The following is a 27,514-nucleotide window of genomic DNA, read 5'->3' as shown; positions in this document are numbered from 1 at the left end:
TGTGACAGCATTGTATTAAAGATCCAGTATCCTCCCTGCTGCTCACTAAGTAATGAATGGCTGCATTAGCGGTCACTGAGGACAATAATAACCCCCTGACCTGGAACCAGGAATAACCTCAATAAATACAATGAGACCCGGAACTCCCAGCCTTACCCTCCGCTCCCAGCGGCGCAGACATATGACGTCACTAAGAGCAATGGCGATTACAGGATGAGGAGGGGGCGGATAAAAATGACATCACGGGCAATTTCCCCCCAGGCGCCATTTTGGATGTGGGCAAACTGACTGTAAATCAATAGACGAAGTGTGGGCAATAGGAACCATTACTGCATTCATTTCAGTCGGGAAGCGCACATTGTGCTGTATAAGAATTTACTATTGCTCGCTCCCTCCGGACTGGAATAATACGCTGAATGCTGCATATTGCCCATACCCAGCATGCCACTCATGCCCCGCCTCCCCAGATCATGACATCATAACCCCCCGTGTCTGTCTGCTCCTCCTCTTGAATCCCCGCCCCCAATAGGAAATCCCCGCCCCCTGATGCTAATCCTGTGACGGGTGGTCATCTCCCTGAGTGTACAGTCTGTAACTGTACTGCGCTGTACATATTCGGCAATGACCGTGTACTGCGCTGTACATATTCGGCAATGACCGTGTACTGCGCTGTACATATTCGGCAATGACCGTGTACTGCGCTGTACATATTCGGCAATGACCGTGTACTGCGCTGTACATATTCGGCAATGACCGTGTACTGCGCTGTACATATACGGCAATCGCCGCGTACTACGCTGTACATACACATTATATGAATCCGGCAATCATACATTGTATGAATACAGCAATCACTGTGTACTGCGCTATACAAATACATTGTATGTGTGGCGAAACCAACCTCGCCACTGGGCATTGGAGAAGCCTGTTTGCCCGCCTCCTGCCTGCTGACTATGGCCCCTGGGAGATTTAGCCCTATAAATACAGTATTTGGGCATATTGTATTTTATTATATGTTGCTACCATGTGGCTAATGGAGTTTTGCCTCTGTCCTTGGAGATAGTGGAATTACTTCCCAATTATCTCCAGGATAGAAGACTCTGTGGAACTGATTTTGGGCAGAAAAGCCATGCTTCATTTGGTCAAATAGGACTTTCCCTTAACTTTTTAACCCCTGAACTGATTGCCCTGATTTTTGAGTATGTGTATATTTCAAGCATGCTGATTCTGAAAATTTATGTTTGTGTTTGTGGCATGTATATTTTGGAAGTTATTAATATTTTGTAAAAACTGTATTTCTCTGCCTGTGATAATTATATCACCCATTGTGTTCAGTAATCATATCACAGGCAGAGGGGAGGATTTTGTGTGGGAGTGTCTGTGTGTATTGTACGGATTGATTGGTTGTATTTCAAAACCCTGTGGGCAGTACTATGTTTGTGGATTGGGAATAAAAGAGGCTGTATGTGCCAGTACAGTCAGTTCTGCTTGACCTCAAAACAAAGTGTCGTCCTGTTATTGGGGGAATTGGATTGTATGCTGATTGCCAGGAGTGTAAACTGATTGTATGATTTTCCTGTTCAGCTGTTAACAGTATTCGTATGTTTCTCCGGTTCGGTGGTTGTGGTGTCTGCTGCAGTGTTTGGAGTCCTCAGGAAGCGCTAGGTACATCCTTCAACGGAGGTACCCAGTCGGGGTGCCCGTCGATCCGTTACAGTATGAATACAGAAATCACTGTGTATTGCGCTGTACATACACAATGTATGAATCCGGGAATCACTGTATACTGCGTTATACATATACATTGTATGAATACAGCAAATCACTGTGTACTGCGCTGTACATTGTGATACTGTATAGCAATTTGCACGGTTCTCTAGCGTACAACATTCACAGACTTTTGTTTTAATATAAGTTCAGCCACTTTATTTGGAAATCCACATAGGAGGCAGCATCAGGAACAACACCAAAGAAATAATCATGTAACAAATCCCGGCAAACAAAATCCTAGCTCATCTGAGCACTTACTAACATTCAATTTCCCTTTCTAGCGAGAAATAAACTTAAACAAAATACTGGTTTCACCAACCTTGTTTATTAGCAACTCTCTGCACTCCAGTGCTCAGACACCTTGACTGCTATCCTTCTGCGCCCCCCAGTGCTCCAAGCCAGCCTGCTGCTTCCAACCTCCAAATGGGAATCAGAAATCCCCCTTTACCTGTGTAGCGGACTGGGTCCTATACCAGAGTACGCCCCAGTTTTCTGGAGGGGGCTGCTAGCTCACCTCCTGCCCAGTGATTATGGTCCCAGAAAGATGGGACCCTTTAAATACAATAGCTGGGATTAATGTGATTTTGTATGGCACTACTGGCCCTTTAAGACCCAACCAAGGACATAATATACTATTACAGAGACTTCGGACCTTACACCTTATGCAGCAAAGGACATTGCGCTATCTACCAAAATTCGTGTCTTTTAATATATTTTCATGTATTGTGTATTCACCTTGTATGCAGCATTTGTCTGATTGTTCGGTAGAATCACTCCAGTTATTATGAGAGTGAAACTACCGAACAGTCAGACCACCCCAGTAGTAAGTGTGCCTCCAATTACCGTTTGCAACAATGTTGCGAACGGATAATTGGTCCTTCGTGTAGTGTGTTCTTTGTCCTCTGGGTGGCCGCCATTCGTGAGACGAACACGTGGCGGCGGCCATCTTAAACTCCCGAACAGCATTTTTTTACCGTCGAGTGTCTGGAACTAAAATCGGACACTCGACTAGGCAAACACCGCTGAGACCTCCAGACTTCAATGGATTTGTGCCGAAACTACTGAACGGGCCGCCGTTCGGTAGAAATATTTATACGAACAAGGGGATTCAAATGAAGGCAAGCAACAGCTATTTTTTTTTTAATTCTTTATTTTTGTTGTGCACATGTAAATTCAAAGATTGCACAATATACAAATATAACAGAGAAAACGTTTGTCAAGTTCAAACAATTGTACATGGAATACTGCACATTTTTTTTGACAGGCATACTGCATATAGAAGGAAACATAGCAATAAGACGTAGTAATATATTATGAGCATTAGGTGAGATCGGTGAGTGTTATCTAAAATATCACCGGATTGTTGGAATTCAGTCTTAGCAAACTGAAAGACTCTAGTTTGGTTCGATTCTAGGCAACATAAACTTTTAAAGGAAAGTGAAAACTGTAACAAAAATTTGTACTCCCTCATCAAATTAATATAGCAATGCCGTCGGCAAGGAGACAACAGGAAGGGCCATAGCCCATATGTTCTTTATATAGGAAAAGAGGCATCTTAGCTATCTACTGTGCGGTCTTGTGCTGAGAGGGTTATGAATCTTAGTGGCAAGTCTAACAGCGGTTTAATACCACAAGAAGAGTAAGGTGGACCCCTGAGCGCCCGGGTATTAGTAGATCAAAGGTGTGTCAGGGTTCCTAGGCATTAGTGCTCTAGGGGGAGGAGAAAAGCCCCCCTCGGGGTTCCTACAGGAATTAACACTGTTATCTGTTGGATACAGCAATATGGGTGGGTGGGGGGGAGGTGGTGCCTGGGTGGGCCTGGAGGACCATATGGGAGAGGCGCGGTTGGTGCCTGGGTGGGCTGTTCTGTTCTTAGAGTGCGTCCCTCATCTATTAGCAACAGCTATTTTATTCGGTATTTTCATCCGGTTATATACAAGAACTGAGACTGACCGCAGGGCCAGATCTTATGGAACTATTTTCGGCTACCTTACCCATGCGGTCGGTCAAAACGTTACCTTCCCATAACTCCCGAACCCTTGGTCTGATCTGGGTGATTTTTAGATATGTTCCTCACCCAGATCAAGGCTGCCAGGGGATACCACATTTAAAGGTGTACCTACCATATTTGGGGTACATCCAGGAATTGGGGAAAAGTATGTACCTTATAATTATGTTAACTGTTAAGCTAAGGGGAGGAGATGTGTGGGAGGTAACGTCTCTATGATTGGTGTACTGTATAATTAATGTGAATCCCTCCCTTGCATGGGAGAATGCTTTAAAAGAAGGTGGTTAGGAATTAAACTTCAGTTCTACTCCTGATACTGTGTGTCGTCCAGTGATTGGGAAAGGTGATGGGATACTATTGGATTTTATTGCCGATTGTGCTGGATATTCTCTTGGATTTATTACTTGTTCCTGCATCCTCTTAATATATTGGTGGAGTTAAGCTGTGGAAAATCAGCTCTCCGCTACATTGGTTGGCAGCGTCGGGATCCAGACCCACAGAGGAGCAAGTACCAGGAAAGGCAACAGCACTAATGGCGGAATACAGAACAGAAGAGGGTCCGGTTTGGGTACAGAACAACCCAGCAGAGGAACAGGGGCGGTTGGAATTTCAGAGAGAACTGCAATTCCGGCTGTCATTCTATGGGGAAAACCCACCAACAGAGATTATCTCCAGAACCATGACGGAAGTACAGAAGTTTGTACTAAGACAAAGGGTCCAACAAACTCCAGAGAGGAACAGCACCTTAGAGACACAGGAATCAATATGGAGCGACATAGAGCCAGCGAGTCCCTGGACAGAGCTTGAGGTGGAAGATGAGTTTAACCAGAGGTTACAGAGCATCTTGGCCACACTGGATAAGCCGAGCAGAGGCCGAGCAGAGCAGAGGCAACCAGGTTGGCATGCAGAGAGGACGCCCGACAAGAGATGTGGGAAGAAACTCTGGAGGGTGTCCAGCATTGGCGAGGTGAGCGCCTTCCCAGCAGGAAGCAGCGACTACAAGCTCGAGTGGCCCTACGGATGCCTATGCTGGGAGACCAGCCCCAGGAAGAGTTGGTGATACAGCTTGATACACTGGCATGGAGGGAACTGGTTCTCGATGATGCGTACCAAGCGCTACGTTGGTACACGGTTCAGCGGGTTCACGGAATGGCCAAGTTCGACAAACCGGAGGGCAAGGAGTACAATGGCCCTGGTTTATTATGGGGGGCCTTTGCGGAACCGGACTTTGGGAGTGCGGCAGAATCCTGGGTTTGGGACATACTGAACTATAGAGAGGCCATGCTGGATCTCCCTATGGCTAAAGACCTGGAGCCAGACCTGATTGAATTGGCTGTCCAAGAATGGGAGCTTGAGCAGGATTACCAGCACCTGATCAGTTCCAGTCAGTCATCCTATACCCTGCAGGTACCACCAGAGCAGGGGGAGTTCAAACAGGATTATGGCCTTTTATTTGATACAGTAACACTGCCTGATTCTAACCTGAGGGGACTTATGGACTGTACACCATTGGGAGCTTTGAGTTTCATCCTTCCTTCCCAACAACTAAGCCCGTCATCAGGAGACCTGGGGTCTGTGCCATCTACTCCCCAACCAGCCCCAGAACTGAGTGACTTCATAAACTGGTCCTGGGAAGACCCACAGATGGCAGGTAGAGATGGGACGGCGGTCTCTATACCGGCCCTACAGGGGTGCTGGGCAGTTGGCCCAGATCCCCAACGGCAGTGTGAAGTGCAGGGAGTGGAGGGCATCGTCTCCCCTCCCCAGTGGCAGTGTACCTTGCAGGGAGAGGAGAGTAGTGTCCTCCCTCCCCAGCAGCAGGGTGAGCTACAGGGATGCTGGGCAGTCGGCCCAGATCCACAGCGGCAGTGTGTTTCATTGGGGGTGGAGAGCATCGTCCTCCCTCCCCAGCGGCAGCCTAGCCCACCAAGGGGAGACAGTAAGCCCCACAACAGTGCAGATGGGACCGTAGTCTCTGCACCTACACCACCAAGGGTAAGGACAGTCTGTCCTGTTTCCCAACAGCAAGACCGTTTAGCCAAAGAGGAGACAGTCTGTCCCCCCCCTCCAGCAGCCAAGTGTGATGTTGGGAGAAGTGACAGGCAGTCTCTCTCCCCAGTGGCAGAGTGCCTTACAGGGAGGGGAGGGGAGGGGAGACAACTGGTTTCCCTCCCCAGCGGCTGAGCATGTCATTGGAAGGGGAGACGGCTGGTTCCCCTTCCCAAAAGCGGGACAATTTATTGGAAAGGGAGACAGTCTGTCCCCCCCTACAACAAAGGAGAGCGTTGCAGGAAGAAGAGCTGGCATCCGGGCAGAAAGCAGGCGGTTTCTGCCCTCTCTTCCCTTTTGCCTTAGAACCTGATGGCGCACCATCTAAATCAAGGGCACCGAGGACCACAGAACCAAGTTTCACTGGCCTCGACCCACCAGGTCTAGAGGAGGGGAACTGCATCCGCCGTCCCCAGCAACAGTTTTGCCCAACCAGGGGAGAGGGCGCCCTGGTTACTTTTCCACCAGACTATGGATTTACAACTGGGCACATGTGGCAGGAGGACACCGGGACAGCTACACCGGGTAAGAAAGGCCAGCCGACTATCAGCACCCCAGACCGATTGGAGGTCTGGAGTCTGGATAGTCATTTTGGTAAAGGGGAGAAATGTAGCGGACTGGGTCCTATACCAGAGTACGCCCCAGTTTCCTGGAGGGGGCTGATAGCTCACCTTCTGCCCAGTGATTATGGTCCCAGAAAGATGGGACCCTTTAAGTACAATGGCTGGGATTAATGGGATTTTATATGGCACTACTGGACCTTTAAGACCCAGCCAAGGACATTATATACTATTACAGAGACTTCGGACCATATACCTTATGCAGCAAAGGACATTGAGCTATCTACCAAAATTTGTGTCTTTTAATATATTTTCATGTATTGTGTATTCACCTTGTATGCAGCATTTGTCTGATTGTTCGGTAGAATCACTCCAGTAATTATGAGAGTGAAACTACCGAACAGTCAGACCACCCCAGTAGTAAGTGTGCCTCCAATTACCGTTTGCAACAATGTTGCGAACGGGTAATTGGCCCTTCGTATAGTGTGTTCTTTGTCCTCTGGGTGGCCGCCATTCGTGAGACGAACACGCGGCGGCGGCCATCTTAAACTCCCGAACAGCGTTTTTTTGCCGTTGAGTGTCTGGAACTAAAATCGGACACTCGACTAGGCAAACACCGCTGAGACCTCCAGACTTCAATGGATTCGTGCCGAAACTACCGAACGGGCCGCCGTTCGGCAGAAATATTCATACGAACAAGGGGATTCAAATGAAGGCAAGCAACAGCTATTTTATTCTGTATTTTCATCCGGTTATATACACGAACTGAGACCGACCGCAGGGCCAGATCTTATGGAACATCCTCTTAATATATTGGTGGAGTTAAGCTGTGGAAAATCAGCTCTCGGCTACAACCTGCCTAGTAGGGAGGGCTTTATTCCCACTGCTGCAGGTGAGCAATGGGTTGGAAACAGTCCAAAACCCTGGCCTGGACCTTATTTCTCTCAGTTGTATATAAACTGAATGCTCCACCCCAGGGGCCTATAACTAAATATTAATTTATGTTGCATACCATACATACAATGCATACTCCCCCTGGGGTTAAATGTCATATGCCTCTCCAAGGAAATTAGCAGAAATATCAACACTTCACAAACAACACCATTCACTTATATATATATATATATATATATAAATTGAAAAAAAATTTTTTTATAAAAAACTAATAAAAACGCTAACTTTGGCCAACGTTTGTGACTAAGTGGCTACAACAAAAGACTGGAAATACCCCATTTTGAATACCCTTGGTTGTCTATATTTGAAAATGGTATGCCATGATGGGGTTATTGCACATTCCTGGGCTATGATATGGTCTCATAAGGCAACACAGACTCAGCAAACCAATCTGGCAAACTGAACTGGGCAAGCCCTAAATTGACCCTGTAACTTTCCAAAACACCATAAAACCTGTACATTGTTATACTCGGCAGACTTAGCTGAACAAAAATATGAGTGTTTAAAACAGTAAAACTTATCAAGACAAAGAAATCACGAGTAAAAGTGCAGTTTTTGTGTAACAAAATTCAAAAAACAAATAAAAATGCTAAAAATTAACATTCCAAGTTGGAAAACTGGAATGCACACCCTCCAAATAAGGTATTTTAGCCCCCAGAGAACCCGACACACGTATACATGGGGGGCATCACTGTACTCAGGAGATGCTGCTGACCACATATTGGGGTGTTCTTTGTAAGTAACCCTTAAAGTTTCTGTATATGTATTCTTAAATTGCTATGTGTGTCAAAAAACAACAACAATAATTATTATTTTTGTTAATTTGGCATAGATTGGTGGTGAAATTTAGAAACTATAGGGGGCCTGTCTGACAGCCCAGAAAGTACCCCCCTCTGCAAATTAGAACCCACAGGGGCCATGTGATCGCACTGAAAGAGCGGTCACAAAGCCGCAATAGGTGTCCATTGTGCTGCCAGCAGTGGTACTGCCTTAACTGACAGGCAGTCCCCCTGCAGGCGTCACTGTGGAGATAGGATAACAATAACATTAGCCGTGTACAGTGAATATTCGATCGTTTTGGGCATCAGACAAGTGATTTTGAATAAGGATGAAGTGCATAATAGATCTAAAGTGCCTACTGTCAGATCATATATAATAAAATACTTAGTTGCCATAGTGTCAAGTTATAGAATATAAATGACTTGTACGAGTTAATTAGTTATTTAAAGTACTATTGTACTATTGCCATACCAGTGAACATATATATATGGAAAAGTGCAAAGTGCCAACATATAAAGTGAAAAAAATATTGATGTAAAGTGCGAGTGTGAATATGGCAAAAGATCCCAATATATGGACCAACATTAATATACATTAATCTGAACCTTAAATATACGACAACTACAATGGGGTAACTACAATAACATGAACTGTGCTATAAAAAATGGATATAAACATTACAATATAGTGTAATTATTATCAATCCATAGTGAAGAAAAACCATTAGCTGGAGGTACTGTAAACCCAAGGATTACAATAAGACTGCCCGCTAATGGGATGCGATTATAGAATAGTCAGTTTAAAGTTAGAGCCTGTTACCCTATACTAACACCTATAGTATATTGGAGATAATAACTAAATAATGTTACCACCAAAAATGACTTAATAATAAAAACACATATTGTGCTATGATCTAAATAAAGCAAAAATAAAATAAAATAAAATAAAGCAAAGCTAGAATTCATAGAAAGGAACGAGATGGTTTCATGAAGTCCCTTGGGAGACACAGTGTGGAGGTCAGAGATCCAAAATGCACTAACAGTAATAGTAATAGTTGCCTATTGCCCATATTTTGATTATTAGGAGTTTTGCCCATATCCATCATGGCGGCGGATGGGTCAGTATCATTTCCGGTCTCAGAATGAGGATTTCCTGCTAGTTGTAACTAGACTCCTCCCCCTCCGGAGTGACATCATATGTCTGCGCTCAGCTGCTACATTCTGTGGGTATGGTCTCATTGTGTTTATTGAGGTTATTCCTGGTTACAGGTCAGGGGGTTATTATTGTCCTCAGTGACCGCTAATGCAGCCATTCATTACTTAGTGAGCAGCAGGGAGGATACTGGATCTTTAATACAATGCTGTCACAATTACAGACAATTACACTAACATGGAGAGAGAAGGGGCAACATGGAGGGAGAGAGAAGGAGAGGGGGTAACATGGAGAGAGAGAGAGAGGGGGTAACATGGAGAGAGAGAAGGAGAGGGGGGTAACATGGAGAGAGAAGGAGAGAGGGTAACATGGAGGGAGAGAGAGAAGGAGAGGGGGTAACATGGAGAGAGAGAGAGAGGGGGTAACATGGAGAGAGAGAGAGAGGGGGGGTAACATGGAGAGAGAGAGAGAGGGGCTAACATGGAGAGAGAGAAGGAGAGGGGGTAACATGGAGGGAGAGAGAAGGAGAGGGGGTAACATGGAGAGAGAGAGAAGGAGAGGGGGTAACATGGAGAGAGAAGGAGAGAGGGTAACATGGAGGGAGAGAGAGAAGGAGAGGGGGTAACATGGAGAGAGAAGGAGAGAGGGTAACATGGAGGGAGAGAGAGAAGGAGAGAGGGTAACATGGAGGGAGAGAGAGAAGGAGAGGGGGTAACATGGAGAGAGAAAGAGAGGGGGTAACATGGAGAGAGAAGGAGAGAGGGTAACATGGAGGGAGAGAGAGAAGGAGAGGGGGTAACATGGAGAGAGAAGGAGAGAGGGTAACATGGAGGGAGAGAGAGAAGGAGAGGGGGTAACATGGAGGGAGAGAGAAGGAGAGGGGGTAACATGGAGGGAGAGAGAAGGAGAGGGGGTAACATGGAGGGAGAGAGAAGGAGAGGGGGTAACATGGAGGGAGAGAGAAGGAGAGGGGTAACATGGAGGGAGAGAGAAGGAGAGGGGGTAACATGGAGGGAGAGAGAAGGAGAGGGGGTAACATGGAGGGAGAGAGAAGGAGAGGGGGTAACATGGAGGGAGAGAGAAGGAGAGGGGGTAACATGGAGGGAGAGAGAAGGAGAGGGGGCAACATGGAGGGAGAGAGAAGGAGAGGGGGCAACATGGAGGGAGAGAGAAGGAGAGGGGGCAACATGGAGGGAGAGAGAAGGAGAGGGGGCAACATGGAGGGAGAGAGAAGGAGAGGGGGCAACATGGAGGGAGAGAGAAGGAGAGGGGGCAACATGGAGGGAGAGAGAAGGAGAGGGGGGTAACATGGAGAGGGAGAGAGAAGGAGAGGGGGCAACATGGAGAGAGAGAGAAGGAGAGGGGGCAACATGGAGAGAGAGAGAAGGAGAGGGGGTAACATGGAGAGAGAGAGAAGGAGAGGGGGTAACATGGAGAGAGAGAGGAGGAGTGGGGGTAACATGGAGAGAGAGAAGGAGAGGGGGTAACATGGAGGGAGAGAGAGAAGGAGAGGGGGCAACATGGAGGGAGAGAGAAGGAGAGGGGGTAACATGGAGAGAGAGAGAGAAGGAGAGGGGGTAACATGGAGGGAGAGAGAAGGAGAGGGGTAACATGGAGGGAGAGAGAAGGAGAGGGGGGTAACATGGAGGGAGAGAGAGAAGGAGAGGGGGTAACATGGAGAGAGAGAGAATGGGTAACATGGAGAGAGAGAGAAGGGGTAACATGGAGAGAGAGAGACGGAGTAACATGGAGGGAGAGAGAGAAGGAGAGGGGGTAACATGGAGGGAGAGAGAAGGAGAGGGGGCAACATGGAGGGAGAGAGAAGGAGAGGGGGCAACATGGAGGGAGAGAGAAGGAGAGGGGGCAACATGGAGGGAGAGAGAAGGAGAGGGGGCAACATGGAGGGAGAGAGAAGGAGAGGGGGCAACATGGAGGGAGAGAGAAGGAGAGGGGGGTAACATGGAGGGAGAGAGAAGGAGAGGGGGCAACATGGAGGGAGAGAGAAGGAGAGGGGGCAACATGGAGGGAGAGAGAAGGAGAGGGGGCAACATGGAGGGAGAGAGAAGGAGAGGGGGCAACATGGAGGGAGAGAGAAGGAGAGGGGGCAACATGGAGGGAGAGAGAAGGAGAGGGGGCAACATGGAGGGAGAGAGAAGGAGAGGGGGCAACATGGAGGGAGAGAGAAGGAGAGGGGGCAACATGGAGGGAGAGAGAAGGAGAGGGGGTAACATGGAGAGAGAGAGAAGGAGAGGGGGTAACATGGAGAGAGAGAGAAGGAGAGGGGGTAACATGGAGAGAGAGAGAAGGAGAGGGGGTAACATGGAGAGAGAGAGAAGGAGAGGGGGTAACATGGAGAGAGAGAGAAGGAGAGGGGGTAACATGGAGAGAGAGAGAAGGAGAGGGGGTAACATGGAGAGAGAGAGAAGGAGAGGGGGTAACATGGAGAGAGAGAGAAGGAGAGGGGGTAACATGGAGAGAGAGAGAAGGAGAGGGGGTAACATGGAGAGAGAGAGAAGGAGAGGGGGTAACATGGAGAGAGAGAGAAGGAGAGGGGGTAACATGGAGAGAAAGAGAAGGAGAGGGGGTTTTAGTTTCTCTAAAACTGCAGTCTTTTACATTGTGGGACTAACGGTGACACGGACACTGCATCCAGACCATTTCAGTGAGATGATGTGGTTTGGGTGCCTATAGTGTTCCTTTAACTTTCTGTCTACTTGTTCTGTAAGTTGTGAGATATTGAGTATTTCTGTAGATTTGGTTTCAAAAAGGCAGTGATTGTGCATCTTTTAAAACTCTGTATTGCCAGATATAGTGTGTTGGACCCTCTTTGTACTTTACCCCCTGTACTTTATCCCCTGTGTATATTAGTATAATGTATAGAACATTGTGTTATCCATTCGTTAGTAGTAATAACAATCCTCCATATTTCCCCATAGAAGTGTAATTAACCCCAAATTGTCCATAATAAGTGTTTTAATTCACAACTGACACTGATCGCAGTAAACTATATAAATAATGATCATTTCATGATGGAAAATGTCTGACCAGTGTATTTTTCTCCAGTAGGTTAATTCATTTGATTCATGTCTCGCATACTTTGACCAAACAAGAGCACCAGTCTCTGCTAGCACTGTAGCCTAGTGTTTGGAGCAAGCGAGTCATCCAGTGATTCCTCGACAATAAACTAGAAGTCAGTGATTGAGAACATTTTGGATCAAGTATCAGAAATGGACTACCGGCTGATTGGACATGTAAGGGTCAAATTCACAAAATACACATCTATTGTCCTGTCCTATCCTCCTGCCTTACTGTTAGGAAGCATGCATTATGGACATGGTCGAGAGAGGGGAAGAAAATGTAATGTCTATCTATCGTATATCTACTGAATATATACATAAATAAAAACCAAAGATGGCTAGGGCTGCACTCACCTGAACATGCATATATTATAGGGTGCTGCTTGGACCAATATATGCATACATTGTGTATTTTGCATGATTATATTATGCCTTGCTGACCAACCCATGTTTATGTACTTAATCTATATAAGTTGCATCATCAGATGTTGTTCCAAGCCGTTGACATTTACCTTTGCATGCTGGCTTTGTGTGCCCTCTTAGTGTCCCGCACATGCTCACTGTTAACCTATTTGCCAAGCTCAGAGAAAGACAGGAGGCATCATCACGAGAATAGCGAGGATGGACGTGAATATAGTGGTAATAGGTACTGACAATGGAAGTAGAACTTGCCTTAAGTTCCACCCTTTTTCAAGATTTATCAAGCATAGGAAAAATACGTAAGGCAATGTAGTCTCTACTTTGTCTTCTGTATTTTACAAGAAAAAGATCAGAAAAGAATAACCAATTTGGAGAGAGTAAAAGGAGGGGAAACATCCAGAAAAAGGTAAATTTGGGGTGACAGTGCTGTTTAAGTCAATTCTATATGACTTGTAATAGGTATAATTCATGTTCTGTTGTAGAGAGATGAACTGTTACAATGACATTTCTTATTTAGGAACAATGCGAATTTGAGGAACTGGCTGTTTACTTCTCCGAGGAGGAGTGGGTCTGTTTAACTAAGGAAAAGAAGGCGCTTTACATAGATGTGATGATGGAGAATTACCTGACCCTCAGGTTTCTGGGTAAGAACATTTCACTCTATTTCTCATAAGAACACATTCATATCTGGGAAAAAAAGATATTTCTTCACATATGCTCCTAAACTCATAATAATAATATGATCAGAATTAATGTATAAGAAAAATGACTGGGGCATAGCAATACTAGGGTACTCTTTATATAGAAAAGACAGAGAAGACAAGAAAGGGGAGGGGTGGTCCTGTATGTGAAGGATAGCATAAAATCTAGCCTAATAAAAGTTAGTGAGGCGAACAATAGAGTCCGTTTGGGTTACGATAAAATTTGGTAATCACACAGTAACTCGTGTAGGTGTGATTTATAGGCTCCCAGGACAAATTGAAGAGTTAGATAATCTACTAGTTGAGGAAATAGCTAAAATTACAATGAAGGGGGGAAGTTATCATCATGGGTGACTTTAATCTTCCTGATGTGAATTGGAAATCTAAAATAGCTGCTTGTGCCAGGAGCACACATATTCTAAACTCCATACTGGGATTATCTCTAAAACAGCTAGTTGAGGAACCAACTCGTAAAGAGGCCATACTAGATTTAGTGTTAACAAATGTAGATTTGGTATCAGATATTACTGTAGGTGAAAGTTTAGGATGCGGTGATAATCAGTCAGTGTGCTTTAATATAAGAACAGTGACTGAGTCACACCACACAAAATCAAAAGTTTTAGACTTTAGAAAAACAGACTTTTCTAAAATTAGAATATGCGTATAGAAGTCCTTGTCAGACAGGAGCAGTTTAAATGGAGTCCAGGAGAAGTGGGATTATTTAAAAGTTGCACTGCTGAAGGCAACAGAAAATTGCATTAGGCTTGTCAGTAAAAGCAAAAAATTCAAGAAACCACTGTGGTACTCCGCAGATGTGGCCAAAATAGTAAAAAACAAAAAGTTAGCATTTAGTAATTATAAAAAAACCCAGAGTGAGGAAGACAGAGAGAGCTATACGATTAGACAGAAAGAGGCTAAGCAAGTTATAAGAGCCTCCAAAGCACACACAGAAGAGAAAATAGCACAGTCAGTAAAAAAAACAGGGATAAACCATGTTTTAGATACATAAATGAGAAAAGGAAAGTAAAACAAGGATTAGTTAGATTAAAAACAAAAGAAGGTAGGTATGTCGAAGAGGATAAAGGTCTAGCTGATTGCCTCAATTAATATTTTTGTTCAGTATTTACAGATGAAAATGAAGGAAAGGGGCGTCAGTTAGGAAAAAGGACAAATGAGTCATTTGTTACTTGTGAGTTTACAGAGGAAGAGGTTCTATTTCAACTGTCAAAAGTAAAGACAAATAAGTCGATGGGGCCTGATGCGATACACCCAAAGTTATTAAAAGAAACTTAGTGGTGTAAAACCATTAACAGATTTATTTAACCAATCATTAACAGGAGTAGTCCCAGAAGAATGGAAATTAGCGAATGTTGTACCCATTCACAAGAAAGGTAGTAGGGAGGAGTCGGGCAACTATAGGGCAGTAAGCCTTACTTCAGTAGTGGGGAAAGTGATGGAAACCATGTTAAAGGATAGGATTGTTGTACATCTAAAATCACATGGATTTCAAGATCAGAGACAACATGGGTTTACTTCAGGGAGATCATGCCAAACTAATCTTATTGATTTTTTTTGATTGGGTAACTAAAATAATAGATCAGGGTGGTGCAGTAGACATTGCCTACCTAGATTTCAGTAAGGCTTGTGACACTGTTCCACATAGAAGGCTCATCAATAAACTGCACATTTTAAGTTTGGATTCCAATATTGTTGAATGGGTAAGGCATTGGCTAAATGACAGGCAACAGAGGGTTGTTGTGAATGGAGTATATTCCAAGCAATGTCTAGTTACCAGTGGGGTAACTCAGGGATCTGCACTTGGACCCATTCTCGTTAATATTTTTATTTGTGATATTGCAGAAGGTCTTTATGGTAAAGTATTGCTTTTTTGCTGACGATACTGTTAATATATGTAACAGGGTTGATGTTCCAGGAGGGATAAGCCAAATGGCAAATTATTTGGGTAAACTAGAAAAATGGTCAGAGCTGTGGCAACTGACATTTAATTTGGATAAGTGCACGATGATGCACCTTGGATGTAAAAACCCAAGGGCAAAGTATAGGATATTTGATACCCTACTAACCTCAACATCTGAGGAAAGGGATTTAGGAGTAATGATTTCAGATGACATGGTAGGAAGACAATGTAATAGAGAAGTTGGAAATGCTAGCAGAATGCATGGTTGTATAGGGAGAGGTATTAGCAGTAGAGAGAGGGAAGTGCTCATGCCATTGTACAGAACACTGGTGAGACAGAGAGAGGCTACTAAGCTGGCTCATGGATTGCAGGATAAAACTTACAAGGAAAGGTTACAGGATCTTAACATGTATAGTTTGGAGAAAAGACGAGACATGGGGGATATGATAGAAACATTTAAATACATAAAGGGAATCAACACCGTAAAGGAGGAGACTATATTTAAAAGAAGAAAAACGACCACAACAAGAGGACATAGTCTTAAATTAGAGGGGCAAAGGTTTAAAAATAAACAGTAGTAGGGAAAGTAATGGAAACCATGTTAAAGGATAGGATTGTTGTACATCTAAAATCACATGGATTTCAAGATCAGAGACAACATGGGTTTACTTCAGGGAGATCATGCCAAACTAATCTTATTGATTTTTTTTGATTGGGTAACTAAAATAATTTACTTACTTATTACTTTACTTAGATGGTAGTGGAGGAATGGAATAGCCTTCCAGATGAAGTGATAGCGGTTAACACAGTGAAGGAGTTTACGCATGCGTGGGATAGGCATAAGGGTATCCAAGACCTAAGATAAGGCCAGAAACTAATTAAAAGTATTTCAAAATATTGGGCAGACTAGATGGTCCGAATGGTTCTTATCTGCCGTCACATTCTATTTTTCTATGTTTGAAAGATCTTAAGAGCCTAAAATGTAATATTACATTAAACAAATACAGGAAGGATTCATATGACGCCTTTGATTATATCAGCGATTGAGAAGGGGGAAGAGCCGTACGTGAGAAGTCCACTGCAGGATAGTCTTTTGGATGCTGACCCAGGTTAGTAATAAAGATGTAGGTGGTGGTATGCTCCATTTTACGTCAGAGAATCTTGTGAATTCTTTTGTTCCAGGTTTCTCCAGCTTCTTAACCTCTGCAGGAGAACTGATTTATTGGGAATCTCTCCGTACAGCACAGTGTGATTAGAGTTTTGCAATGTTTAATTACTCATTATTCCTCAAATAAAATATTTTTTCCCCCCAGGTTAAAGGGAGGAACCATTCATATTATTAATTGCATCAGCTGTAATTTACAATTATTACTTTGTTCATTTTACCACTCCTTCTCTGTGACAACATAGAGGCATCATAAGTTTGCCCTGAACTGGGTTAGGTCTTGTACAGCCTATACCCAGTACAGCTGCCAAGTGACTGTGGGAGGTACATTACACATTTTATGCAAGTATCCCAAACCCTAAGTCCCCCAAACACTTGTCCTAAATTGTCTAACCTGAAGCTAAATCTGACTGTCATTGCTAATCACACAGAAACACTACCCCCAGCACTAACATTATGCCCTTCGCCACTTGGGCCTATGGTCACTTGGCCCTCCTGCCATGTGACTATGGCCCCTGTGCTGATAGCTGTATTTTACCCTGCAGAAAGGTTTAGTCGTGTATTTCTGCCGGGGCATTCGGGACTTTCAGTATGTGAGTAGTGCTCCCCCATGCTGCCTATTTGTGTAACGAAAGATTATGGAAAAGACTTTGGCTCCATGGCGATTGAACTGTATGTATGTGATCTGAGCGCCATTCGGTAATAATGTGTGCTCAGATCTAAGCTATCTGGGGATATGTTGCAGGTATATGCTTTATGTAGTAATTGTAACATTGTGTAATTTTATGTCTTTTTGAAACCATGTGGTTAATGGAGTCTTGCCTCTGTCCTGGGAGATAATTTGATTACTTCCCAATTATCTCCAGGATAGAGAGGAGGGATTGTGATGTCACTGTGGGAGTGTATTGTTTGTATTGTCTGTGATTGGCTAATATCCAATATGTGTCCCATTGTTCCATCAGCTCCCCTAGGGGAGTGTCCACCTGGTGGACACTTGCATAAATACTGGGCAGGTAGCCCTCAATAAACCAGACCTACTTGCACCTTTCTTGAAGCCTTGGCTCATGCTTGGGGGAAGGGATAACTACGCTCTGGGGATTGCTATAATCACATACTCCCCAGAGTCAGCTCTTGCAAGAGCTTGTTTTGTTCCTGGTTCCGGCTCTCTGGATTTAGGAGAGGTTCGCCCACTGGAAGCTGGATCCTGGCCTTGCATCCAGGGTGGGTGAGAGACGGCGAGACCCCGGCGCAGCTGCATCGATGGAAGTGGGGTCTGCAGTGCTGATGGTGTGGGTTGGAGTGCTCAGAGTCCTCGGCAAGCGCTAGGAGCATCGATTGGCGGAGGTACTCGGTCGGAGTGCCAGTGGTCCGTCACATGGGAACCGCTGAAGAATTGAGGAATTTGATAGTTTGTCCGCGATGCTAACAGGTCCACTACAAACGAACCACTAAGTCTGGAGATGTGAAGAAAAATCGATCTGTGGAGTTGCCAGTCGCTGACGTCCCTCCAATGTCTGGAGAACCAATCCGCTATATCGTTCGTATCCCCAGAAAGATATTCCGCCTGTAGCATGATGTTGCGCTGAAAACAGAAGCTGTAGATGTCTTTTGTGACCTCCGAAAGGATACGTGATCTGGCCCCGCCCAGGCGGTTGATGTACTGGACGGTTGATACATTGTCCATCCGCAAGAGGATGCAACAGTCTGAGAGATGGTTGGCCAAGCTGCGCATTGCGAAGGAGCCTGTGATCAATTCTAGACAATTGGTATGAAATTAATTCTCTGAAGTCCAAGGACTGCTGTGTATGCCATCGGGTATGTTGCAGCCCATCCCCGAAGGCTCGCGTCTGATTCTACAATGAAGTTCGCAGTGGGGCCTGAAGATTGCCTTGCCGTTCCACGTGGACATGTGGAGGAGCCAGCATCGAAGTTCCTCCTTTACCTCCGTTGTGAGTGGGACCCTCTGGTCCCAGGACGGGTGGACCCAGAGGAATTGCATGGCCCGATAATGAAGAGGTCCTGGGTAAATCGCCTATATGGAAGCCGCTAGGAGGCCTACTGTGGCGGAACCAACCTCACCACTATGTTCTGGAGAAGCCTGGTTGCTCGCCTGCTGCCTCTGGACTATGGCCCCATGTTAAAAGCTTGTATTTTCCACTACAGAAAAGCTTGTCCGTGCCTTTCTGCCTGGTTGTTCGGTAGATTGAATCTACCGAACCAACTCACGAATGAACAGACCACCTGGGTAAGGAGTGTGCCAGTGATTTACCTCCCAGAAGCTGCGGTTAACCGCAGCTTAATGGATGAACGCTGGGTGTCCGCTTTTCGTATAGTCGAACACGTGGCAGCAGCCATCTTAAACCCCGAATGGCTAGCGGTGTTCAGCTCCAAACCTGTAGAACTCAAAATGGACCGTTAAACGCACAAACACCGCTGAGCCGCCGACCTCCCTTCTCCTGCCTTCAGTCGTTTAGCCGAACGTCGGTCCATTCGGTATTTTAATGTGTGAACAGTGTTACCCAGAGGCTCCATGGCGATTGAACTGTATGTATGTGATCTGAGCGCCATTCGGTTATAATGTGCGCTCAGATCTAAGCTATCTGGGGATAGGTTGAATGTACCTGTTTTATGCAATGGCTGCACAGTTATATATTTTTATGTCTTTTTACTGCCAATTATCTCCAGGATTGAGGGGAGCGATTGCAATGTACTGTGGGAGTGTTTTAACCCTGTATGCCTGTGAGGGTCATTTTACCATTTGTGTCCCGGTTCGGGAGTTTGAAGATTTCATGTGTTTCCAGCCTGGGAGATTGGTGTTCTGCAGTTGCTGCCTGTCTATCTGGAAAGGAATATCTCCTAAACGGCTTTTAACCCCTTTTATGCCTGGGGGTGCCGTAACACCTACGATCCAACCTGCTGAGGGGAATATCTTTCTGCCGCTGTATTTTGCGTAGTTTATTCCGGATTGCTGATATCTTTGATTGTTGCAGTCGGAGGACACAGGTGGAAGCGTCGATCTCGAAGCCCAGGAACTGAACCACTTGGGAAAGGGAACGGGCTGACTTCTCCTGATTTGACCACAAAGCCCAAATATTCAAATAATAAGGTTGTATAGGTCATCTGATATTGTAGTCCGGAGATGTCCTTGGCGCATAGATGCGCTGTGACTGACTTGTTTCAACAGTTTGGTGAAGCACCGCAGAGCTGAGGCCGAATGGCAGGCATGTGAATTGGCATGCCTCGTCGTTCCAGAGGAAGTGTCGGCTGGCTTGGTGCACTGATATTTACAGATATGCGTCCTTGAAGTGGACTTGGGTGAACTGATCGCCTGGACGTAGGATGTATCGAAGAAGATGGATCAGCTGATGTAGATTTATGAACAGGCGAGATTATCCTGATTTCTTCCGGTCCAGGAAGATGAAGCTGAAGAAACCCACGCTGTCCTGAACGAGTTGCACTGCTCCTTTTGCAAGGAGGGAATGAAGCTCTGCGGCGAGTTGAGCTGGTTGGGCTGTAGACACGACCGGGCAAAAGGGGTGACCTGTCTGGACGGGTGGGGAATAAAACTCTATCGAGTAGCCCTGGACTGTATCTAGAATCCAGGTATCTGAAGACAGTCTTCCACTTGTCTAAACAATGAAATAACCTACCCGCATAAGGTAATGAGAATATCTCACCTGTCAGTAATCTGTTGAGCCCTCAGGCTCTGCTTCCTCTGCCTCTATCAGACCTTTGGTTGTCGAAGCCCCATGTTTGGTAATTTGGGAAGAATCATGTAGTGTGGGATCGTCGTTGACCAGCCGGCCGGAAGTGGCTGGATGTCCGTCCCCTTGTACCTGCATGGGGTGTTGGTGGAACACGCTCTTAATAGATTATTGCGCTTTGTTCAATGTGGTGTATAAGTTGACGTGCTTGTGGAGTTCCTTTATGTAAGGTTCTTCAAACAAAACACCCTTTGCCCGGGGGCCTTATTCCTTAGAACCCAGGTCGGAGAGTTTTGCATCCATGCGCAGTAGTACTGCTTTCCTTCGCTCCGTTCAGAGGGATACATTTGCATTGCCCAGTAGGCATATGAAGCGCATCGCCCATTCCCTGATCACGGATGGGTCTAATGGTCCCTCCTGAGAGAGGGCCTCGTAGGCCAATAAGAGTATTTTTTGCCAGGGGTCCTAGCACGTCTGCTTGTCTTGGGTTAGCCTTAAGCTGCGTTCAATGCCCTTACGAGGGTCACTGCCAGTCCTGACCAAGTAAGTATACAGCATCACATCATCGCGACCTTGTCCAGAAGGGCAGATCTGGGGCATTCCGCTTTCAAGCGTTTATGGACCTCACGATCCAGGGGTCTCCTGATACAGAAGTGGATGCACTGGGTAAGATGGTCTGGTAGGGACCACTCCGAGGATGTCAAATGGGTCAAACAGCGGTTGCCCCAACGCATCCATGAAGACTTCCAATATGGGCGCAGTCATTCCCTCTCGGGTGAAAGGCACTTCCCCAAAGGTAGCGTCTGGCCAGTCGGTCTCGTCGTCAGAGGCTGAATGACCTGCTTGCCATTCTTCCAAGATTGCCAAAGGAGGCGGAGGAAAGGAGTCCTCCTTTTCTTCCGACAAGGTAGGACGGACAGTGATTTCCTCCTTTGCGTCTGTACGTCTTTGGCACTTGGCTGACGCTTTACCTTTACGATTGAGGGCCTCTGGTCCATCCCCTTTCCAGTACCGTCTATGAGGCCTGGCTTGTTCAATCCTAGAGGAGGTTCGGGCTGGAGTTTCTCCTTGGGCTGTAAGGGCAGCACCCGAGCCAGGGCTTTCTCAACTGAGGCAGCGACTGCCGCATTAATGAGAGCTTGCAGGTTTTGTTCTTGGTTTGTTGTATCCATAGTGATAGCAAGCAGAACCTAAGGGGCAGAATAGGCCAGTGTTAGAAACAGGTAACAAGGCCTTCTAGGTATCAAACATAGATCATACATTTTTTTTGTATAAACTTTTTCATGCACACCTATAAACCGGGTGTCACCCAGCCAAAAATTCCTCTGGTTGTGTGTGTGTGTGTGTGTGTGTGTGTGTATATATATATATAAGCCCCCTTATATGTCCAGTCAGAGCAACCCATGTGGGTGTTCTATATTGGCCTTTGAGATTGCTGTCCCTGGTACAGCCCCTGATTGGCCCGCTCTGTCTGTGCCCCCGTACCTCCCTACAGGATATAGATTATATAATCTATATCCTGTAGGGAGGTACGGGGGCACAGACAGAGCGGGCCACATACATGTGTACTAAAATCAAATGATTTGCCATTTCCTCCCCTTTTCTCTTCTGTACCCCCATGTTTTACGTTACAAAAACTGACAAAACAATACAAATTGTCAAATAAAAAAAAAATATATATATCCCTAGAACCAGCTGTAGTGAAACGGCCTTTCACCCGCATATTCAATAAATAAGACCTGTGCCAAATATTCAGTTGGACATGGTGGCTCATGGTGACCAGTTATAAAGCAGCAAGATGCAAACCGTCACCGTTGTTGATGTGAACTGTGACAAATGCAACATTCACTTCTGCTTTGTTCCAGTCAGGAACCGTTTCAACACGCAAATAGGTACAGTCCATGAGAGGAGGGACAATAATAACATAATAACAATAATACACTTATAATTTTGTTACACTTCAGTAGAACTACAAGGAATGTAGACAATATATTGGTTGTTTTAAAATGATATGTTCTATCCGTGGCAATGTTTCCTGATAATTCTGACACATCCAATTAGTTTAATCCTCTGGGTTTTTATTGCAAAGCAGCTATACTTGGAAAACAAAAACAATAAATGAATATGCCCAGATGGCTATAATTGTAAGATTAAAAAAGGTCAGTCACATAATAAAAGGGAAACTCCCATGTTAGGTTCAATTAAATTTCTCATAAATACAAACATATATTCCTGCCACTATAGTGCTGGTGTGGATGTTTAGTTGTGTTCATTCTTCTATTCTCCCATGCCACGCCAGTCTCCCTATGGTGTAGCCGATTTCAGTTCCATGGATTTGGCTACACATATCGCTGACCTCGTTCGAATGAACAAAGATGGCCGCCGCCACGTGTTCGTTTGTTGAATGGCGGCCACTTCGACTACTTCGACACTTCGGCTGTATCCGAAGTGCCAATTTAAAGTTGCAACACTGCTCCAAAGTAATTAAAGGGCCAGAAACCGCATAATATAAGTCCATAAGCCCCAACTCGGTTCCTTAAAGGGCAATACATCCCAGGGCCATAGTCGCAGGGCAGGAGGCTGGCAAACAGGCCCCTCCAAAAACCAGTGGCGAGGTTACTTTCGCCACACCAATGCCGTTCCTTTATTCCCAGGCTCACAAAAGCAGCGTTGTAGGTCTGGGCCTTCCTCATCTTCCAGTTAGAGGAGACGTGTGTCCTGCTAGATGAGCACACTGTGGAGGGAAATAATTACTGCCTGCAGTCCCTGTTAGCACTATAATACCAGATGCAGGGTTGGGTCGCTAAAAGCCACATACAAGTACCAAGGCTGACAACCAAGGTATTGGTACACTATTTCAATGCCATTCATTTGTCAAAATAGCGAATATGGAGGCGCGCAAGGCCTACTCTGCTCAGGATCGTCAGAGATGTCCCTAAGCCAGCTTCACCAGAAATAGCAGTTCTACCACGGTTTAGAGCAGCGACTACAAAGCAGTATATTGAAACTTACTAACAGGGGGGGGCGGAGCCGGGCTTACAAGTGGAGCAGACGTGCCGAGCCTGAGCTCCCTAGAGTTTATCTGTTTTAGGGGTGATATCTCCCCATAAACAACAAGCGACTTACATTAAAAGGCATTCTCTGAGCTGGGGAACAAACACTGACCACGCTGACCTTCAAATCGAGTTCATACCCCACCGGAGACCGGGGCTCTCGGTTGCGGCCTACTGGGCAGGGGAGACGCGGCCTGTTTCCTCTCTCCCTAGGCCCTGGAGGAGCTCTGAGGCACTCACACTCCAATCCCCCCCCCCTTCACCAGCGGGGGATATCCTGGTCACCTCTAGACGTCCAGCTACTGACTACCGTACAGGCAGAGGGCCCCACACGGCAAGCGGCCAAAGCACGGTCCGCACCACGCACCCAAGATGGCGTCTGCTCCACCATCAGACAAACACAACCAACATGTGCTCCAGAGGCCATGCAGCATCGGCACAGAACTCACCCTGAGGCACCTGGATGCAATCTTCCAAAACTTCTGGTGGAGGCTCAAGGAACGCACCCAAGCTACTGTGGCAGAGCAGCAGAGGGTTGCAGACAGCAGCAAACTGCCGAAACAGAAAGCACCATCACCGGGCGATACTGCTAAACAAGCTCCAAACCTTAGAGGCTCCTACACCAAGCGCCCATCGTTGCTGCGACGGACCACTTACCGAAGACGGCACAGCGCAGCCAGACCCACTGCTAACCCCACAGACAGGGCAGCACGGATCCTGAAGCAGGCCATGATCCCAGCACAAGGGACACCAGCGATCACACGGACCGGGGAAGACAAGCACAGCTTGACTCGCAACACTAAGGCTCACTGGGACTCCCCAGAGGTCTACCTGCTCTTACCGACCATGGGAGTCGGCTGACTTTCGCTGCCTCACTGAGAAATGGCCCGCAGTCACTTACGTCCATGAAGATTTAGTGGACACTGTCTGGTATTATGAGTTCACCTTGATTGGACCTTTTTTAACTTAAGTTGGCAGTACAAATTAGCATGTAAGTTTAGCTACAGTGGCTTTCACCTGACCCTAACAGCAGAACACAATCAACATGTCTATACTATCTTTACCCACATGCCTACATCTGCCCTGTTCAATATATAGACATAAAAACTTAGCCTGAAAAGTGTTAAATGTTTATTCTACTACGCATCATTTTTTAATCCTGCAACAAACACTCATACGCAGAAGAGTTTAAGCTTGTACCCGCAATGTCAAATTGCCACGACTCCATCAATGTTCTGTACTAGTCTGTTTACGTAGCCACCATTGAATATATACATAATCTGTGCTGCCTATAGCCTAGCCTACACAATGACCAAGCCTTGTTAAGGTACAACTATACCATATGACCAACTGTAATAATATAATCTCAAGTTAAACTGTTTTAGACAGCATGTATAGCCTGACTGTTACTTTTATTTTATTTTGCTATGCCTGTCTATGCTTACTCTTGTATCTCTTATCAAAAAAAAAAAAGTGCAACGCATCCCATATCTTTCTCCAATTATCGACCACTGTAACATCTTTTGGCAGTATTGAAACTTGTTTTGAATATTTTTATTGTTTTCACAATATAAACGCATTTATCAAACTGATTTGTAATAAAGCAAGTAGTTGCCCGCGCAGGGGCATAAGCATTGGTAAATAAAGGTGCAGACATTTCGGCGCTTACGCAGAAGCGGATTCGTCGTTGCCTGTGTAGCAGAACATATTGATTCATATTGTAAACTGATCTATGTAATTAAATTGGATTATCGCTTAAGCAAACGTAATTTCTGGTTGAGGCGTGGGTATGCAATTATCTATGTATTGATAAAGACAGAAACACCATCTTGGAAAAGCGTTGAACAACACTATTAGCTATATATCTAGTTAATTTATTTAGTTCTGCTCTGCCTAAGCCACATTAAAAACTCGGTAAACAAAAATAAACTAGAAAAGGAATTAAATGAAAGTAAGCCTTGATTCGCATGCCCTTAAATACCACTACCAAAAGAACAATCAAACCTATGCACCAACAATGGCACTTCAAGGGTATATTTAGTAATACCATATTTAGTGCCTTACTGCGTGTTAACCCTGTCAGTGCCCGTGGCGACATTGCGGCCCCCTCTCAGGCTCCATGTAGATCAAGGCATACATAACTGTGGTTTGCTTGGCACATTCCAAGATAACAAAAGGTGCATCATTTGTTATTTGGGGACCTTGAAACTAAAGGTACTAAAAACAATCAGATATAGAGCGCGTTGTGTAATAACAGTTAACTAGGGCCTCTGAGGGCAACGTAAAGCAAAAAAAAAAAAAAAAAACAACTTTTTTGTGCATATTAAATCAACAGTAGTGAATTCTCAGCGTGTATAAGCTCAGTCCACAAGCATTGGGGGGGCCACGGATACGAGCCTTCCGAGCGGGGGAACCGGCTGCTGATGCATCTGCGGCTGATCCCAGGGGCACCGGTCCTCCGCAGCATCCCCCCAGGCTGCGCCAAGCCTCCATCCGGGAGATCCGCAGCACAGCGGGCACTCGGGGACCCACCAGTCCACAGGACCCCCCACCTAAAGTCCGTGTGCCTGCCAGTCATCCCCTGCACCCCCACCGCGCCACTGGGGCCCCAGATGGTCGGGGTGAAGGTCGCCCTGTGTCTCACCCTTCTCCGGCCACTCGGGGCAGGCGCCAGCCTCCTCCCAGCCACCGGTCCGCCGGGGGCTGCCGCGCTCCACCCTACGAGGGCTCACAGCGTCGGGGACAGCTACCTCCAGGCCCTCCTCAAAACCTGAGGGTGACGGCACTTCAGTCCCCGCATGGCACAGTCCAAGGATCGCGGCATCTGGCCAGCGGGTCCCAGGAACATCGCAGCAACATCCCGCCTGGCCCCCCCGCCCACGTGTATCGCCTCCAGGGCCCGCTTCACCCGCAGCTGTAGCATCCGCGGGGCAGCTTCTGAGGGTAAGACAGGGCTGTTGTGGGCCGTTAAGTCCAGGGTGTGTGTTGATCCTGTAGCTCAGGCAATAATCGTCCCTTGACTTCGGGTCTAGATAGCAGGCGGCCGCGGTTAGGCAGCCATTGCCTGTACAGGAGGCCAGCGTGTACCTCGGGCGGCTGCGTCCGTCCCAGGGCTTGCATCCTCCATGAGGCCGGGATTACCCCCACCGGCCGGGGGGGGGGGGGGCGGAGCGGGGCCGCTGCTCTCACCCGTGTAAATCCCCACCAGCGTCCACATAGCTGGTGTGCTTTTTCTTCCGGTCAGGCAATCAGGCATCTGTTCTCGGTCTGCAGCTGCCCTCAAGCAGGCTTATGCAGGTGTGTAGGCCGGGTTTATCAGTTTCGGTGCTCGGGTAGTGCCCCATCATATGGGTGCTCGGGTAGTGCCCCATTGTATTGCAGCATGTAATCCGGTCCTGGGGCAGGTTTTTAGCAAGTTTTATGCCGTTTTTTAGGGCTTAAGCTCGGAGCCTCCGTGTTCTGCTGCCATGCTGCTTGGCGGCCCGGCCCCGCCCCGAAACTTGTAATTACCTATGCACTTTCAAAAATAAAGAATTATAAAAAAAAATAAAAAATAAAAATATATTAAAAAATGGGAATAAAAAAAAAAAAAGAAAAGAAACTTACTAACAGATATACAGAAATAATTTCAGGCAGATCTTGGGTTAATTAAAGCAGATCTGTAGGAGGTGATGAACTGGCTGATGGCCACATAGGAAGATATCCTCGATCTCCACCAGGATATGTCCTTTGTCAAGGAAGCTATACAACAATCACAGTCTACACAGAAAACATTTGCATTCACAGTAGACACGATGGAGCTCCCACACTACGTGGAACCCTTTGACATGGTTTAGCAACACTTTAGAACCCCCCCCCCCCCCCCCCAAAAAAAAAAATGTGTGCCGTAGATTAGTGCAGCACAAATCTTTCAATGAGCAGAGTGTGATTACATTTTAACTGGCCACAAATGAAACCCTGACGAAGGGGCATCTCCACAAGCACCGAAATGCGCGTTGGGCTATGGCAGGGTTTTCCAATTAATTTTTCCATTGGAACCATTTGACATGGTATAGCAAAACTTTGGAACCCCAACAGAAAAATGTGTGCTGTAGAGTAGTGCAGTGCAACCCTTTCAATGAGCAGAGTGTGATGTTCTCTTTTGATGGCAAATTATTTTTATATCTGGTTTAATTGTTGACAATTGTATTCGCATGTCTGCAG

The 27,514-nt window shown here is 46.0% G+C and overlaps 2 protein-coding genes across 3 annotated transcripts in view; one reads left to right on the top strand and one right to left on the bottom strand.

Moving 5' to 3' along the window:
- The window catches only part of LOC134573014 (gastrula zinc finger protein XlCGF26.1-like), a 430,963-nt gene extending 430,737 nt beyond the window's left edge, over window positions 1-226 (bottom strand). For both annotated transcript variants that reach the window (XM_063432392.1, XM_063432400.1), the window contains exon 1: window positions 157-226. The gene's annotated coding sequence lies outside the window, so the exon portion shown is untranslated. The remainder of the gene's footprint in view (window positions 1-156) is intronic.
- A 9,062-nt stretch (window positions 227-9,288) lies between these two features.
- LOC134573072 (oocyte zinc finger protein XlCOF6.1-like) overlaps window positions 9,289-27,514 on the top strand; it is a 61,355-nt gene continuing 43,129 nt past the window's right edge. Inside the window, exons 1-4 of the mRNA XM_063432512.1 lie at window positions 9,289-9,347; window positions 12,337-12,524; window positions 13,288-13,414; window positions 16,397-16,498. Coding sequence (XP_063288582.1) covers window positions 12,501-12,524; window positions 13,288-13,414; window positions 16,397-16,498 — 253 coding nt within the window. The 5' untranslated portion in view covers window positions 9,289-9,347; window positions 12,337-12,500. The remainder of the gene's footprint in view (window positions 9,348-12,336; window positions 12,525-13,287; window positions 13,415-16,396; window positions 16,499-27,514) is intronic.

The sequence above is a fragment of the Pelobates fuscus genome, chromosome 1 (assembly GCF_036172605.1).
Source record: "Pelobates fuscus isolate aPelFus1 chromosome 1, aPelFus1.pri, whole genome shotgun sequence".
Taxonomy (NCBI): domain Eukaryota; kingdom Metazoa; phylum Chordata; class Amphibia; order Anura; family Pelobatidae; genus Pelobates; species Pelobates fuscus.
The sequence above is the reverse complement of the archived record's forward strand: the minus strand, read 5'-3'. Positions and strand labels throughout refer to the sequence as shown.